Raw genomic sequence first — 19,572 nt, 5'->3', positions numbered from 1 at the left:
ATTTCCTTCAACTCTTTGCCTGCAGTGAATGAGTTAAACTATGATGCTCTGCCATTCCCCTGGTGCTGAGGAAGTGTTTAAATGGGGTCTCTGGGTTTTTCTTAAGCATTATTGATGAATTTACACATCCCATTCCACAGACCCTCCCATTGCTGGGGATATGTTACTTCCTTACCTTGTTAAATAAAAAAGTTTTGAGTATTTATCACACAACACACATGCCTCTTTGGCACTATCATTTGCAGAAAACACTATTTCGGTATCTTGAACTGTATATGAAATATGATGATTGTTATGACCACATGAATCCTAATGTGCTAGGACTGAATAGGGCACACCGTGCATGACCTTCCGCTGGATATAAAAACCAATAACTCAAGAATGAATGAGATATTTTTCTGCTGTCAATTTTAAATGATCCTTCAATATCTTATGTACATTTCATACATACTGTTGTACGAGTGAAAATTAAGCATATACAAAGTTTATGCAATGTATTTTTACGTCTGCAAACTCTTTAAAATTCCATGCAATGTTTTACTTAATTTGATGCAGTACAGGAACTATGGCAAATAATGAAAAGAAATTCAGTCCTTTATCAAGGGAATATGTCCAGATATCAAATCTTTTCACCAAAAATTTCTTTAATCAAACGGTAAGTATTTTATAGTGGCTGGAACGCCATCTCCTAGCACAGGTAGCAGCATTAGGCAAGCAGAACAATTATCACAAAGTCACATTCAACATGGAATGCAGAGAACACACATGTGACAATGAAAGGGTTAATGAAAGAATAGTGGAGTTAATAGATTTTTTGTAGCCACTTTTTCAAAAGTAATTAATTTTGGTTCTCCAATAAAATTGGCTTGTCTTTTTCATTGATAATATCACTGAAGTCAGTGTCACTTAAGACTTATAATGTTTTAGCAACACTAGGAGGAGATCTCCCTCCAAATAAAGTTTTGCTCCTTGCTACTCTCATTTCTTCATTAAGCAAAAACTAAATACAGACCCCAAGGTAAATGATGTCTGTGCTTTTACTGGAAAGGGAAAATGATACTGCTAAAATACACGTTCCAAAAAATATGGGAATCACAAATAAAAATTTTGTGTAGTTTCATTTATTCCAAGAAGCTATATAAAGATACATAGTGTCATGTAGGACATATCATTGAGTGATACTCGGTCTCTTAAAAAGCTAGGCTGCTGAATCAGTGGTACTGTTTTCCTAAATTCCTATAATACATAAAATATACCAAAACGATATTCCTTTCTCATTGTGATATATGAATTAGGGCACCTAAATGCTACAGAATATATGAAGACATGCACAGAAAAAAATGGGCTAACCCTCAAACATGAAACTTAGAGATAAGCTTGTCATCCATTGCTGGGTATGGGAACTATCAAAATTTATATTGTTCTCGCCCCTAAATATCACGCACGGTAAGACCAATGTCAATTTTGATAGTTCCCATATCCAGCAATAGATAGCTTTTACATCTGAGGGTTAGCCTGTTTTTCAGTGAATGTCTTTCTATTATTTGAATTGTCTCTGGAATTTAAGGAACTGAAACAGAAATAAAACTATTCCATGACTGTTTTTTCGCATTTGCCTTTGCTTACAAGAATATCTTTGACATTGGATCCTGCAATATGATCCATAAAAATAATGTTGTTTTTTTTCTTTTTATTTGTCATTATGTAACTGCACTATGATAAAGTGCACTCCAGAATTATAGTACAATGCATTTTAAATGAAAAGGGCTTCTTAAGTAGTCAAGCTGATGATTACTTGAACACTCAATTCAGTTACTTCCACCTATACAAATGTGATGACTGAATATATAAGTGCCAATAAAACATTAATTGCCACATTCATTTAACAATGATAGCATAATAGTCATTGTAAAACCAATCCAATAACTAACAGCATATCAATGTCAATTTAAGAGCTAAGTCCTTATATAAAAGTGTATCACGGAGAAAAAAAATTGCTACAGAATATTACCAATACTTTTTAAGATCACAGACAGGCTCTTTTTCAAGTCTCATTACGTATGACACTTTAAGTAGGTTATGATCTCAAAATGATCTATTTACACATACATTTATGAGTAATGTAGGTTTCCTAATCAATACAATGTTCGAGTTCACTCAAGCTGAGACAGTGTGTGTCGCAGCCGTGCTGCAGAAATGTCTGAATGGACCATAGCTTCTCATGCCTTGTACAAGCTAACTGAGTCAGGTTCCACCTGCACACACACTTACCAATCAGCAAAATTCAGGAAATGTGTGTGGTGCACACAAGTGTGGGTCAGCAAAAAGCAACAGCAGTGCAAGCTGAGCCACCATACAGTACAGAAGTGTTTTCTAGATTCCATTTCTCCAACCCATGCACCACATACGATCAGCTGAGAGCGAGTTCCCCACCGATGCGTACAGAAGTTTGTTTTGCACTCTCCATTCATTTTCACTTTCATTTCATCATATCCATAAAATACCAGTGTTCCATGATCATATGGAAAGTTCACTTTGTTCTGAACACATTTCTGTTGTTCTCCTGAAGTCATGCGATCAGTTGGTGTGCTCGTCACTGAGGAATGTGTGTCTTCCAAGACAGTGTTCAAGTGGAACTATTGGACAAACACTGTTTACCACAATCACCAGCTAATAGATATTGCAAACATTTCACTGTCAATTGTTCATACACACTTTCGTGTAAAATAAATATTTATGGCAAACATGTACCTCATCAATTCCCAGTACCACACCACCGCCATAGCCTATATCCTGAACATAGTGTGTGGATGTGACTGTAAGCTTTGCCTCCCTGCTAGCACTGAAATGCCAGCTGCAACCAGGCTTAGACACACTTGGCTGCAGTGCAACATCCAGGTGTCTCTTTGTAACTGAACAGGCAGGTAGATACAGGCACAGCTGCTTTCTTCAGCATTAAACCAGTGAAGTTCCCCTGGATATCTCTCTCTCTCTCTCTCTCTCTCTCTCCTTATGCACATCAAACCATGTTGATTTGCACATCTCAATGACATTCTGGTCTTTTCAAACTCCCCCATACTACTAATCCACCTCCACCACCGCCACCACCACCACCACCACCACCCACATTTCAGCACCTGAGCTATGCCAGCATCATCATTGACCCCTTTAAGAGTAGAGTATATTTGGGATCACAGAAATCGAGTTTCTAGAGCATTTAATCACCCCTAGCAGATCCATGCCACTACCACACAAGGTACAGGCAATATTGAACATGCTGCACCCACAAACACACAGAGACTTATGCTGCTACCTTGGTATCAGAAATTTTTTTATCGGCACCAACTGCCTAATGCTGCTGCAGTGCTGGAACCTCTGATTGCGGTGCCATGTGGCCCCACGTCGAAGATAAGGACTCTTATTATGTGGACAGACGCAACAGAGAAAAGCTTTATTGTGTTCCAGTAGAGACTCGCAGAAGCAATGCTGGTCATTCACCTACTGCACAATGCTTAACTGGCCACTGTTGTGGACTGCCATAGGTGCAGTGCTTCAACATATCAGTAGTAGCTGGCAGCCACTTGGTTTCTTCTCACAAAAGCTATCAGAGTCGCAACGTGCCTGGAGTGCTTACAACCGTGAATTGCTTGTGGTGTCTGAGGCAGTGAAATACTTCTGCCCACCTGTAGAAGCCCTTTCCTTCATTGTTTCCACAATGCACAAGCCCCTAACTCAAGCATTTCAGAAAAATAGTGCAAGTGAATGCTGCACTAATTCCAGCAGCTGGAGTATATGTCCAGATTTTCCTGTACATCCGGCATATTTCTGGAACTGACAATATTGTCACTGACTGCTTGCCCTGCACTTGTGCCTTTATCTCTTCTCCTGTGAACTTTGGGGATATCGTCAAAGAACAGGAGGATGACACACAGCTGGACAGCCTCAGCCACTCCACCTCCAATAGCCTACAACTCACGCTAGTTCCCATTCCAGGCTATTCCTGCAAGATTTTGTGCAACATTTCGACAGACATAACACTGCTCATTTCTCCCAGAGGAATTTTGATGCAGTGTTTTTGACCACATTCATGGGCTGTCACATCCCTGCATAAACTCCACTGTGCCGCTCATGGAAATGCATTTCATCTGCCCAGAACTCTGGAAAGACTGCCATCAATGGGTACACACCTGCACTGCATGCCAGCATGTCAAAATCAGGAGTCACACCCATGCACCTACTGGCATCTTTCCTATTGCAACATGCTGTCCTTGCATCCCGAGGCACTTGCTGACAATGCTGAACTGCTTCACTCACTGACCAGAGGTGAGACCCATAGCGGAAATCACTGCCAAGACCATTGCCACCACATTTGTCGGCATCTCGATGGTGTACTTTGACTGCCCAAGTCACATCACAATGGACTGCAGCCACCAGTCTGACTGTGGACTGTTCACACATATCGCCCAACTTCACCCAACCTACTAGGGACCACACTATGAGATCAAGTGTAGTGAGAGAGTGCTCGACATTGGATGCAACATCAAGCCGAGCAAGATGTCCATAGATCGAGTCAAGCCAGCTTACATCTTGACCACTCTTGCTGCTGTTCATTTCTTCGATCCAGAGGAATACATGTCAACAGATTATGCTTCCTCTGCCATCAGTCAGACAGAGCTCACACCCGTGGCCGCCAATGATGCATGTCTGCCACCAGCTATCATCACGCCACCATGTGTGCCTCAGCACCATACCATTTTCCAGCCACACAGGCCATGCCTTCCACAGGCAACTGGCCCACCACTATGGAAGCTGCTAGCAGACTACGTCACATGCACTGGCCACCATGTCCATTTCAAGTGCCCATGCTGCATCATAAAACCCCAGCCACTGTTTGCTGTAGACACCCTGTCTCCAGTGGGCTACATCATCAGCACATTGTCTCCAGTTGAGCTCCAGAAACCACATCCTACATAACTGGCAGCTTGTTTGTAACAGCTCCTGAACTCGTATTCTCATCCCTGTGATTTCACAGTGTCAAGTGTTGAGGATGGATTAGTTTACATGCCAGTTTTCCATTTTCATTCATATCAAGCTCCAGACACTAACCTCCGTGCTGCCAGGCTTGTCCATCACAGTTCCACAGCCATATTCAAGTTGGGATGACAAGGTGCTTGTGCGAATATAGACACTTGACATAGTCTCTGTGCCCCTGCCATGCCAAAGCATTGAGGCCAGATCAAATCCCGCACTGTCCCACTGCAAAAGAGTGTCTGTGAAGTCTGAATAGTGCAGCTCATGACTGCTGGAACACCCGTGTTATTTTAAAGTGTTCCACACAATGTGCAACTTCGTGAACATTTTATTTCATTATTGTGTATTAACTGCAACTCACCAGCAGCACGGGGACACGCCCATCATGAACCTAGCCGAAACCATGCACTGAGTCAAGTGCCACCGTCCACTCATTGCTGACCGGCCTGCCACCATTCGGCTCACATTGACCTCACAATGAAGTGCTCAAAACCCAAACATCCATCACACACACCAGCTGCAGGGTGGATGCCTGCGCTTTCTCACTGCGCCAAAGATCCGCTATCCAAGGGGATGTCTGTGCCATAGAAATGTTTGAACAGACCTCCACTCTCCAAGGGGGAATCTGTCTGGCAGCCGTGCCACAAATGTGTAAACAGACCAAAGCTCCTTATGGCTGACAAGCTGGCTGTGTCAGGTATCCACCAGCGTGCACACTTACCTATAGACACAACATGTGTAGTGTGCATGGGCGCTGGTCATCAAAAAGCAACAGCACTGCAGATTGAGTCACCATACAGTACAGAAGCATTTTCTGGATTCCGTTTCTCCAAGCTATGTATCGTGTGGGACAAGCTGAGCACAAGTTCCCCACTGACATATATGAAAGTTTGTTTCATGTTCTTTTTTCATTTTCACTTTAATTATGTTGCATCCGTGAAATATGCGGCACCCTTGATCGCAAGGAAAGTTTGCTTTGTACAGGACATGTGTCCATTGTTCTCCTGCAGTCACATGATCAATCAAGGAGTGTATACCCTTTAGGACAGTGTTGGAGTGGAACTATTGTGCAAACACCATTTATCACAAACACCAGTTAACAGACACTGCAGATATTTCATTGTCAATTTTTCATATACTTAACTGAACCCAGAGATTTTTGAGCTACCATTTTTAGTTCTTTTGGGGATAGCAGCTGAAACACATTTAATCAGTCATTTCTAATGACCACTATATTGATATATTAAATTCAACCACACAAAAGAACCTTTTATTTAAAAAATGTGTTTAAACAAAAATTAAACCCAGGAACCTCACTGAATTATAAGAACTGGGAATCAAACTATTTACTCAGAGCTGAATTACTTTAAAAGGATTAGTGATTAAAAACACCACAGTTGGATTCTTGTACCCAAACACACGACATTTATGTTATCAGTTGTAACTGAAAGACAAACAAACAGGAAGTTGTAATGGCCTAAAAAAACACCAAGCAAGCCCCTTCTGTAATGCGTATCTGTCATTGTTAGTTACTAAAGCTTTCAATGTAACACACCCTAAAAGATGCTATAACAATGCTGATGGTAGTATGGTGTAATACTATCCACTCATGATGTAGAAACTGATGGTCAAGGAATGTTTACACAAAATGCAGAGGTCATCTACAGAAGTTACCATAAAGAAATGAGAAAGAAGCCGATATATCAAGGACAAAAATTCAGTTTCCTAGTTGAAGATGACAAGTGTAACCAAACCATTAAATTGAATTTATTTCTGAAATTCAGCTTCTCTGTTATAAATATAGATTTACTGCCTAAAGTGTCATAAGAAAATTTGGGCCAACAACTTCATGGCATGAATCAAAGTCAAAAATCTGAACAATGTTGATTTCTCTTTCTTAAAAAGTATTACTGCACAAATTAGAGAAGGAAACTGATATTAAATACACCATAAAATTCAAATAAATCACAGCAGAAGTATGCAGGTGTGTATGAAAACCGATTCAAAAATATAAAACTGCTCTGATTTATAAATTGATTCTCAGAATATGATCAAATGAGCCAAAATCAATCACAAGTACCTGACTGACTGTTATTAATTACATTGCTGTTTCTAGCTTCAATTCTTGAAAAACTATTAATATCAATAAGTTTTTCTCAATACAGTGGAACACTGGTGTAGAGCTTTTATCTTTCAGTTATTAGATATCTTAAAATGAAGACCCAAAAAGAAATTGCATCAACAAAAAAACACTACACACAATCATCTCACAGGTCACAGCACATATATTAAATTACCAGGTACCTTCAGTGTCAGGGAGCCCACTAACTGAAAGCACAGACAAAGCAAACTTTTCCGATCACTTTAAACGTTAACTTGTTAAAGTTTAATATGAATACAATACCTTATGCTTCTGTTGTAAGCTCAGAACAGCTCGTAAATCCTTTGCTGATATTCCAGCTTTGCAAATACGTTGTTTCTCAATGAGCCATGATTCTTCCTCTTCATGGTCTTGCAAAAACTGAAAAAAGTTTCTAGCTTCTTCAAGGCGTGCCCTCCTATTTTCACTGCTCTGCACAAGGCTGAAACACAGAATAGAAATTCTTTAAAAGTTTCTAATGCCCAGCTGTCAGTCCCCCAGTGGCTAAAATAAATTGTGTTGGATGTTCCTTAGTTACAAATGGAGACACTGCATGTAACTGAATCTTTGAAAACTATTTTATCATTATAGTTATCTTTATACAAATTTATATAACCTGAGTTGCCACAAGTTTCCCTAAGTGAAATTCCCTAATTTCCAGACAAGTTTTAGCATTTTTCCTTGACAAATTTTGAGATCTCAATGGTAAGCTAAGACATTAATTGACAATCTGTCTTTGCATCTATGGTACAAGAAATAATAGTGCAAACAAGGAAATACCCAAAAAAAAGCTTGCAAGCAGATAGCATTTCCTGATGTGAGCAAAAATATTAAGTACTGACATCAACATCTTTTATAATGAACTGTTTTTAGATTGAGAAAGCAAGCCAAATGGTGTGTGTGTTTCATTATGAGCACTGACGTCATTTTATTCCAATACAACAAAACACATTTGGTGACAAAAATACGCATTTCCTTGGAGTCACAACCTTGATTTAAAATATGGGTTTGATTTCAGAAATAACCTCAGAAAAAAGTAGGCCTCTTGAAAAAAGTGTATAAGGTGGGGAAGAATTGTGTAAACCAACACTGTCAGCGACTGCCAGTAACACATTGGTTCTACTATGTTTGTTATTGTCAGTTATTACTCACTGCATTATATCTATTATTTTACAAGTTTTGCATGATTTTTCTTTCGAGAAATATATGAGTACATAGCGAACAAACCATCAGTGACTGTCACAATTTTCTTCTTCTTATTGTCCATACTTTTAACATATAAACTACTTTTGAAGTGCTAAAATGTACTAGAACAAATAAAATGTCTCTAAAACGCCACACTGTACAATGATCTTGCAACCAGACAGTCACGATTCCTGAAATCCATTGCCCATGGCCTCTGGCCTGCTGAGGAGCACCCCAGTCCTGGGTCATGGATAAACCATGAAAATCCGCTGCATTACTCCACACACAAGCAGACCCAGCTTGCAGGCAGATCGGTGAGACTAGATCTGTTGGGCAGGACCTGCACATTAGTGGGAACCGAGTGACTTCAGATTGGCAGGCCCATTCCATTACTGATACCTGCAGAAACGGCCTGTGGTTTTGGCCCATCATGGAAATCCAATCATGTGGCCAGTTATTCACGAGCCACATACAGCATGTTGATGAAATGAGAACATAGCAATCAATCCATGCAACAGGTAAGTAGCTCAAATACTCTGAGAATCAATAATACTCAGGATAGGTAGCAACTCACTGTAAAGATGATTGCTGAGCTACAGGCAGCCACATATAAAAGACAATCACATTCTCACAATTACGTTTTCAGCCATAGCTTTTGTCAGAAAACAAGAGCACACACACATTCACACAATCATTTTGTCAGAAAACAGGAGTACACACACATTCACACAATCATTTAGACACAACTCGTGCATACATGACCACCATCTCTGGATACTGTGTCTACAGTCTCTGAGAATCAGATCCAAAGAACCACTCCTCATGCCTCCATGCCTCTCGTCGGTAGCTGCTAGGCTAGCAACAAGAAGTGCACTGACTGCAAGCTGAGGGGGGAGGGGTAAGAAGGGGAGAAGCAGTAGTAATGAGGAGAGTAGGGAAGCGGCTACTATGGGACTCAACTTCTGAGGTCATCAGTTCCCTAGAACTTAGAACTACTTACACCTAACTAACCTAAGGACATCACACACATCCATGCCCGAGGCAGGATTCGAATGTGCGAGCGTAGCGGTCACACGGTTCCAGACTGTAGCACCTAGAACCACTCGGCCACCCCGGCCAACGCGGCAAACATACTCAGATGCACCCAGCCAGTGACGATGCATAAGCCCTCAGTAAACAACCCATTTCATCTATTAAGACAAAAATGAGATTTTTCCAGTGTTTCTTCACATTTCTCTGATTTCCCCGACATGTTGGAAATTCCCTGATATTCCCAGAGTTCCAGAACCCGTGACAACCCTGTTAACACTATATGTCTACTAGTGTTGCTTATAAGTATAAGGTAGCAACACACACACACACACACACACACACACACACACACACATTTAGAAATACATTTATTTTAATCACCTTAAATAAGCACTGTCGAGACTTTTAAGACGTTCTCGCAGCAATGGGGCCTCTCTATGACTGAGAAATGCCTGCCCTTGTCTACCTAATCGGCGCTGTGTTTCGCCTAAGGAGGTGACTTGCAGTTCTGCTAGACTGTGTTTCTGCAGTAAGTCTTCAACACCAATTAGATGTGGACCAACATCAACAGACTGGAAAGTCATCTGAAAGATATAATTTCATACATACACTTACATGTGCAGCAGTACCATCACTGACAGGCAGACTGCAAATGCTGAACTGAAACATGTAAACTACTCTATTCTTGACATTTTATATTAACAGTTACATGTATGCTATGATGAACCAAACAAAGAAATAATGTGAAATTAAAGACATCAGACATTTTACAAGAAAAATCAAGCCAGTAAGGTAAATGATGAAATTAAAGAGGTAAACCAGTAGTACTTGCAGCACTTAAAGGTGAAGAGGTACGATTTTCAATTCCGTTCCATTTTCCTTGAATTTTTTCCTTATCCTTTCTTTCCATGTTATCTACATTCATCTATCTTTTAATTTATCCCTTTTGTATAACCATAATTTACTACACAGATCATATAACAGTCTGTATGTCATGTCTCCCCCTTTTTACCTGTTTTTTCTTCTACAGTTTTCTGCTTCTCTGTACATTGAAAGCTCACATTATCTCTCCAATTCTGCATCTGTTACAATACTACACCTATAGTATTACAGAACTACAATAAAGTGCAGTATCTGAGAACTTTCTCATACATGAAAATTATTTTATTCTCCCTGTATTACCAATATTTTCTGTGCTGATGATTGTTTTTGCACCATGTCAATGTAATAAAATACATATTGGGTTTCTTGCTGCAATGTTTACGTCCTCCTCACACATTCTGGTGAAGTGCCTCTCCTCTTTTTTCCTCATTCTGGCTTAAATACAAAACTTTTCTTCCTACTACTCAAGCCAAGGTGTTACTGTAACTTTGGCATATATCATTGCTTCTGTTGTATGAAAGAATCAACTTAAACAAGCTAGCTAATTATTTCTCATCTACAAAACAACTTTTTTGTTGTTATTGTGGTCTTCAGCCCAAAGAATGCTCTGATGCAGCTCTGCATGCTATGTCCTATGCAAGCCTCTTCATCTCCAAACAATTACTGCAACCCACATCTTTTTGAACATTCATGCTGCATTCATCACTTGGTCTCCTCCTACAATTTTTACCCTCCACACTTCCCTCCAATACGAAACTGGTGATCCCTTGATGTCTCAGAATGTGTTCTTCCAATCAATCCCTTTTTATAGTCATGTTATACCACAAATTTCTCTTCTCCTCAATTGTATTCAGTACTTCCTAACTGGTTATATCATCTGCATAAAAGACTAACAATAAGCACAATTCAAAACCATATTTCAAACATAAACCATGGACAATGAATATTCATTAAAATAAGCTACTAAAGTAAATTTTACTATCAAATTTATGCTACTTAGCCAAGAATGAATAGGAATCAGCTCTTAAACTTTTTTTCCTTCTGGCTATCATCATAATACACAACTACTTTAACATACCTGCAGTTCTTCTATAGTTGCCATTACAGTGTCAATCTCTCTTAACAAAGCCATGAGAGAACACATAGTTGTGAGATTTGTTTTGTGACGGTCAAGTAATTCAAGCAATTCATGCCAGTGTTGTAGAACTTCATTCTCACGTCGCTCTACTCGTTCTTTACCATGGTAATTCTCACGGACAAGTTCTTCTTTCATATTTGTTAGATCATGAAAACGTTCCTCCTGCAAGTATTAGAAGTTACTTTATTGTACACAATATTACTAATACATTTCCCTTAAATGGAAAAAATGTGAAAGTTGTAAAGCACATGTAGTTTTGGCATGGTACAATGGCAACAACACTGCCTCATACAACACTACAAGCCCATTTCTCTGAGTCGTCATTCTCAAGAACAATATAATCAACTAAGAAAAACAGAGTAATGAGTAACCTGAATAAATATAATCTTACAAGTGCATCCAAGTTTGTTTTCTGAAGTGGGAGAAAGAGAGAATCAGAATTAGTAGAATTTACAAAAGTTGCACTTGATGCTCTTGACATGGATGATTGTGGCACATAAGTATTTTAGACCTGTTGAAGGCATTTGTTACTGTTGATAGTAATGTCTTAGCAAATAACCTAGAACCATCTGAATACAAAGTGCAACTTATAACTCGTTCTGACCATAAATAGTGGATAGAGTACAGAGAGTTGAGATATAATAAACTTCAGATATGGTTAACATCTAGTGAAACATCTGTCAGAACTAAAATGCTACAACAAAAGTACCACAGCATGGTATATTATAAACAGTACTTTTCCTGCATCAAAAGTTTCTAGGAAAGAATATTGGCTGTGAGTTAAAGTGGTATCTCACTTTGTCCTCACAGTTGGTCCCTCTCATTCTGGGTCTGAATCAGTTCACCTAACAGTTCCAAAAGCTAGATTAGTTTCGTGTACTTCCATGTGTGTGTTGACAGCACTAAGCATTCTGGCACCTGAATGTAAGTACTTGCCAGCATTCCTTCTCATAATTTTATACTTTTACTCGGTGAATTTTCCTTTTTCCTCTTTCATTTCAGAAAACATTCCTACTATAATTTTTTCAGGAAACCCCCACACCAAAATTCTGCTGTGGTAATACTTGCTCTTTCATTTCAGAAAAAATTCCTACTGTAATTTTTTCTGGAAATCCCCACACCAAAATTCTGCAATGGTAGTACTAACATCTTACCCCTTTCAAAGGTACACATACCTGGAGGCAACTGAGTAGCACATCCCCTCTCTCTCTCTCTCTCTCTCTCTCTCTCTCTCTCCAGCTCTCAGGGAAAAGAAAAAAGGTGTTGGTCTTTCAAAAATATGATTTAAAAGTCAGTATTATGCAGGTTGGAACTGAAACTTTATTATAGCTACTTAACAAGTCACCTTTTGTCCTCCAAAATATTTAAAATACTTGGCACACCCTGGTTTGCCATCCCCCCCCCCCCCCCCCCCAAGAAAAACATGGAAGCAATTCAGAGGCAGGATGCTAGATTTGCTGCCATTAAGTTTGAACAACACAAAGTATTAAGAAGATGCTTCAGGAACTGATATGTGAATCCCTGGATGGCAACATTATTGGGAAATTTTAGAGAACTGACAAATGAAGCTGACTGCAGAAAGACTACTGCCGCCCACATACATTTTGCATATGGACCACGAAGATAAGAGAAATTAGGGCTCATAAAGAGGCATACAGAAAATTGTTTTTCACTTGCTCTATTTGTGAATGGAACAGGAAAGGAAATGAGTAGCAGTGGTACAGGGTACCCTCTGCCAAACACCGTACGCCAGCTTGTGGAGTATATATGTAGATGTAACTTTTAATTAAGTATAATGCATAGTTTTCCACCTCTGATACAGCAATAAATGATTGTTCAACCAAGTTCTGAAAAATTTCCATCACTATCCAATATATTTCTAACTTCTCCTCCTATATCCAGCCTTGTACCTAGTTCCTGACAAAAACTTCAATAGGAAAACAAAATGCTAAGAATTTATAGTAGGATCAACATTGAAGTATTTTGAGGCAAATTAAATGTTCATTTGGGGAAGGAGTCCTAGCAAAGTAGCAGACGTATCATATTAAAAGCATTCTTCTCAACATTCACATGGTTAGATTTAGAGAAAATCATGTCAAAACTAAAACTGAATCAGTAAATGAAAACTGCACCATCTCCGTGAGTCTTCAGAGAAGTTGACTTCCATGATGGGATGCATCCCAAGGAAAAGGAAGATTAAGTGAATGACTGCAGGAGGAAAAATATATCTTGATATGACTAACTTTTAGGCTAGGAAAAAGAAAAGTAGTACATACAAAGAAATTTATGCTATGTGGTTTATTAAGTGGAAGAATATTTATATTAAAACAATAGAAAGACAGACTAAAAGTGTATGCTTCAGAAATGAGATGGGCTATTAAAAGTAATGACTCTTAACTAACCGATCTTGAGAAAACATATTGCGAAATTTCTCACAGTTCCTGTCTTTCATAACACTACATTGATGTGAAATGTCTCATGTAAATTTGGGATGCTACAATTTTTAAAACACTTGAATATTCAAGTTATTCAGATAGTTCGTGCATAGACCTTAAAAAATTGTAAACTTGTGGTTTAGGTAGCTGTATACACTAAATTTCTAATTCTACTTCATCAATAAACTGAGAAACAAAATGAAAAACATTGTAAAAATATTTTGTCATGGAACCGTTTACACCACCTTTTTCTTACAAATCTGCTGCCAGTATAAAACTAACATATCATATTCCTATAAAACCTCACAACAGCAGCTTTATACAGGAGATGTACTCTTACTCCTGTAAGTAATCACTCCCAATGAAGATAAGCATTTAAACTGTGAAACATACCCTTGCCATGATATCAGCACTGATGGCTTCATGCTTCTTAACGGTGGCATCCACCTGAGCCAGATTACTGCCATAGCGAGGGTCAGAAAGAACTTGGATCATTTCTTTCAAGTAGCCTTCTCGTAACACACTCTATAAAACCAAACAAGAATTCATTTTAAATGAATATGTGTAATGACAGCACAAATTAAAAGAATGAGTTATAAAATTTATCTTCCTAAGGATAATAAATTTCAGACTTAAAAATTTGTGCATGAGGAATGGAATGACCTTTGACTATTGCTCACTATATAGCAGAGATGTTGAGTAATCAATTGATACACAAATAAGAACTTTAATTCAAGGAGTAATCAAAGTTTTAGTTATCACTTTGAAGAAATAGAAGTTATGTAATTAATTCTTTGTTTGTTTGTTTGTAGATACATGACTGCAGTTATAGTATACACTGAAATCTCCACCCCACAGTACCACAGCACACTAAAACAAAATGGTGCAACCTAGTGATGCAATGGTAGTTTGGTGGTGATAGTAGTAGTAGTAGTAGTAGTAGTAGTAGCAGTAGCAGTAGCAGTCATCATCATCATCATCTTCTTCTTCTTCTTCTTCTTCTTCTTCTTATTCTTATTCTCCAATATCAAAGTGATGATTCCTTCATGCCTCAGGACATGTCCTATTAATCACTCCTTTCTTTCAGTCAAATTGTGTTTTGAATTCCTATTTTCCCCAGTCTGATTCAGTACCTCATTAGTTATTTGATATTCCTATTTAATTTTCAGCCTCCTTCCGTAGCATCACATTTCAAAAGCTTCTATTCTCTTCTTGTCTAAACTGCATATCATCCACATTTCACTTCTGTACAAGGTTACACTCCGAAAAAATACCTTCGGCTAAAACTCCCTAACACAAATTTATATTTGAGGTTAATACATTCCTCTTTTTCAGTAATGTTTTTCCTACTATATCCAGTCTGCATTGTAAATCCTGTCTGCTTTATTGTTTGGTAATTGGTTTTTTGCATTTGAAGGGGAACAATCCCACAACAATCCACACTCAGTTGGTGAAGTGTATGACATTATATCATCATATAACATGATGACTGGAAGGCATAAATGCATCCAACGTCCTCAAACAAAGCAATAACAGAGAATGAAGTGGCAGACCATCTCTCTGGTTGGTCGATTGGTCGATTCATGGGAGGGGACCAAACAGCGAGGTCATAAGTCCCATCGAATTAGGAAATGATGGAGAAGGAAGTCGGCCGTGCCCTTTCAAAGGAACCATCATAAACTTTGTCAGTGATCAGTTTTAGATGAAGGTTACAAACAGCTAGATTTCTTGACTACTCATACCCACTGAAAAAGCCCACCAAACCAAGACTGTAGCAGAAATATTGCAACTGTGTCACGCCAATCCAGGCAACTTCTTTAACCCCTTAACGTATTGATTTTTTTCTCAAATTATGTTCCAAACAATAATTTTTTTATTAATGAAAAACAAAAAAAAATGACATTGCATATAAAAATAGTGAATTACAAAATTTTTAAGATCTCCAATAATAAAAAAAAAACAAAAAAATGACATTGCAAATAAAAATGGTGAATTACAAAATTTTGAAGATCTCCAATAATAAAATCCCGAGTATAGTCATGCACTGGACCTTGACTAAAATATCCTGAAACTGAATTCATTTTTTAGTTTCTGTGAAGTTATGAAGGCTAATCATATATTTCACGACAGTTTCTTGTGAACATAAATCTCGGAGGAGCTGGATGGAGCACAGTGGATATACAGGGCTATTAAAAATGATTGAAGCGATTTCATAAATTCACTGTAGCTCCATTCATTGACATATGGTCACGACACACTACAGATACGTAGAAAAACTCATAAAGTTTTGTTCGGCTGAAGCCGCACTTCAGGTTTCTGCCGTCAGAGCGCTCGAGAGCGCAGTGAGACAAAATGGCGACAGGAGCCAAGAAAGCGTATGTTGTGCTTGAAATGCACTCACATCAGTCAGTCATAACAGTGCAACGACACTTCAGGACGAAGTTCAACAAAGATCCACCAACTGCTAACTCCATTCGGCGATGGTATGCGCAGTTTAAAGCTTCTGGATGCCTCTGTAAGGGGAAATCAACGGGTCGGCCTGCAGTGAGCGAAGAAACGGTTGAATGCGTGCGGGCAAGTTTCACGCGTAGCCCGCTGAAAGTTGGCTCATGCCACAACTGGAGACCGACAGCGCTGACTTCATCTTTCAACAGGATGGTGCTCCACCGCACTTCCATCACGATGTTCGGCATTTCTTAAACAGAAGATTGGAAAACCGATGGATTGCTCGTGGTGGAGATCATGATCAGTAATTCATGTCATGGCCTCCATGCTCTCCCGACTTAACCCCATGCGATTTCTTTCTGTGGGGTTATGTGAAAGATTCAGTGTTTAAACCTACTCTACCAAGAAACATGCCAGAACTGCGAGCTCGCATCAATGATGCTTTCGAACTCATTGATGGGGACATGCTGCACCGAGTGTGGGAGGAACTTGATTATCGGCTTGATGTCTGCCGAATCACTAAAGGGGCACATATCAAACATTTGTGAATGCCTAAAAAAAACTTTTTGAGTTTTTGTATGTGTGTGCAAAGCATTGTGAAAATATCTCAAATAATAAAGTTATTGTAGAGCTGTGAAATCACTTCAATCATTTGTAATAACCCTGTATTTATCTCATACCACTGGTTAGCATGTCACTCAACTGATGAACTGTCTCAATCTTCAGTCTCTAATGAAGTAAGATCAAACTCTTCTTCACTTTCTGAGTCACTAAATTCCATATCAAACACAGGATTATTGTAGCCAACCATTTTGGATGCATTTCCTAAACAACAATACAGGAGAGAAGCTGAAAGTTCACATTTTGATGTTGAGTATCTGAAGCTACAAACAGTAAAGATGATATCTAGTGGCAATCACCTCAACCACAACACGGCAGCCAGGCTACAAATGTTGTACCAGATGATCTGGTTGGGCACTTAACTATCAGTGTTGAAACACACATAAGCGGGATTTTGTTTTTCTTTGAAGGCCTGTTACTAAGTTGTCTGAGACACTAGGGATTTCAGTTTCTGTCAAAATTATAAAAATGGGATAACTCGGGGTTTTATGTTAAGGAGTTAAGCATCCAATCCCTATGGACACGTGCTGAGTGTATCACTGTGACACTGGGAGGAAGAAGCAAAGCAAGTAGTGGAAATACAGATACACTGCCACCAAAGATGGTTAAGAGCTAACTATCATCAGGCAAGTGTTGGTGAGTGTTTATTATGACTGCCATACTGTGATGGTAACAGAGTGTGCCCATAGGAGCATCACAGAAACATACTATTGAAATATCATGTGCAGTTTATGGTAGACTGTCAAGATGAAGCTATCTAAGGATCTAAGGGGCTGTGTTTGCTCCTTGACAACACCCCAGCTCATTCTGCACAGGATAGCCACACATGCTACTTCTTTGGGGTACAAAAAATTTCCTCTCAGCCCTATATTCTTCATTCTCCTGACATCACTCCCAGTGACTTCTTACTCTCTCCTCCGTTCGGAAAAAAAAGACCATCAAGTGTCAGATATTTCCAAAATGACAGTCAGGTGATTTTCCAGGTGGAAAATTTTCTAAACAACCACAATGCAGACTTTTACAACCAACATTTCCGCCATGTCACTGGGAAAAAATCTGTCAGCAGAGTAATTGTAACATACTGCTAAGTTTCATGGTTGGAACTTTTTTTTTCCAAGGTGTCAATTAAAACTTTACACTCAGTAGGTTAGACTATGAACCTGCTTTCTTCTGCAGGGCATACAGCTGCATTTTCCCAACTTTGTGGCCTCACTGGGTTAGTCACACCACAGTGTCATTGTGTCCACACTGAAGTATCATGATTAGTTATCTTTACTCATTCTAAGGCTTCTTTAAACCAAAGATTTTCCAGTATTCCAAACATTCGAAATTTATCAGTGGGCACAGTTGCAACATTTCTAAAGCTGACCCTCTTTCCATCTTCAAAATGCACTAGTTTTAAGACATTTTGTAGGAGTAATAGTAGTCATCAGACAGCAATATTTCTTGCCATAATCATAATGCAAACACTATATGGAATTACAGAATGAAACATTCAGACTGTAGCCAAGTGTTCACTGTAATGAATTGTCCCTAAAATTTCAAACTGTGTGCTGACCTGGAACTCTCATCCAGAGTTACCATATAGACAAATAAAACACATCCATATTTGTTAGCATCATGGGCAGTAAACATTTTCTGTCACACCTTTTACACCTAACAAGTGCATCAGAGATATCAGAGACATTGCCAGTATTGTATCAAATGCTGTGATTTGCTTAGATACTCTTCTTTTTACTGCATGTCCAACAACACAATCTAAAACACATCTGGTTCATGAAGGTCTTGTGGTTGTGTGAATGCCAAAATTACAATTAACTAATAGACACATTTTTAAGTGATGACCTCCCAACAGACAACAGGCACACCTAGACCACCACCATTCACAGCACCTAAAGATGACTAACTCAATCATGTAATTATTGTGCATAAAAATGGAGTATAAAGTGCATCTGTGTATTGGAAAATTGCACTGAAAATTATACTGTCCTGGAAAGTCTCTTGCGTGTATCATCAGTGACATTAACAGACATGTACTTGACTGCATGGTGTATAGAATGTAAGCATTTTATCCATATTTATGTATCATTTGCATTTTACAAACATAAAAAAAAATCTTCTGAAAAATAACCTTTCGTTCAAACTTGTAACTGAGCTGCTCAAGTCTCTCCTGCCGCAAGAGCTCCTGGCGCAGAGCAACTTCCCTACGATGCTCAGCATGCTCTAGACCTTCCCAACTACGCTCCAAATCATGTATCAGCTGCCCATCTTGAGGAGCAAATGCAGGCTGGTTCAGAGATTTCAGTTGGGTATTGATGTGGAAATACAGAGCTTCAATTTCACTGCGTTCTTTGTACCTGAAAAAATCCAGCAAGAGTTATTGGAATAACATTTACACCTGTTTTGCTGTTCAGTTAACAAATTGAAAATATTTACTCTTTTCGAGAGTGGTCTGAAAAACAATAGCGACAAATGATTAATAGCAAAAAATTTCTTACAAGCTATGGTCCATAACACGTGCATTAGTAGTCTTTTCTTTGAGAGCATCTCAAAGTAATTGTTTAACAATTGTGATATTGCTACTAATGCAGTTGCCTTGCTGTGTTCCTTCAGCTGTGCCATATGGTCTTCCTACTTATACATCTCAGGTTCTCACAGCATGG

General features: G+C 38.8%; 1 protein-coding gene across 1 annotated transcript in view; it reads right to left on the bottom strand.

Moving 5' to 3' along the window:
- The window catches only part of LOC126185174 (spectrin beta chain, non-erythrocytic 2), a 315,568-nt gene that overhangs the window by 186,799 nt on the left and 109,197 nt on the right, over positions 1-19,572 (bottom strand). Inside the window, exons 9-13 of the mRNA XM_049928020.1 lie at positions 19,041-19,266; positions 14,237-14,368; positions 11,349-11,570; positions 9,770-9,972; positions 7,436-7,613 (exon numbers count right to left, since the gene is read on the bottom strand). Of these exons, the coding sequence (XP_049783977.1) occupies positions 7,436-7,613; positions 9,770-9,972; positions 11,349-11,570; positions 14,237-14,368; positions 19,041-19,266 (961 nt within the window). The remainder of the gene's footprint in view (positions 1-7,435; positions 7,614-9,769; positions 9,973-11,348; positions 11,571-14,236; positions 14,369-19,040; positions 19,267-19,572) is intronic.

The sequence above is a fragment of the Schistocerca cancellata genome, chromosome 4, assembly GCF_023864275.1.
Source record: "Schistocerca cancellata isolate TAMUIC-IGC-003103 chromosome 4, iqSchCanc2.1, whole genome shotgun sequence".
Taxonomy (NCBI): domain Eukaryota; kingdom Metazoa; phylum Arthropoda; class Insecta; order Orthoptera; family Acrididae; genus Schistocerca; species Schistocerca cancellata.
The sequence above is the reverse complement of the archived record's forward strand: the minus strand, read 5'-3'. Positions and strand labels throughout refer to the sequence as shown.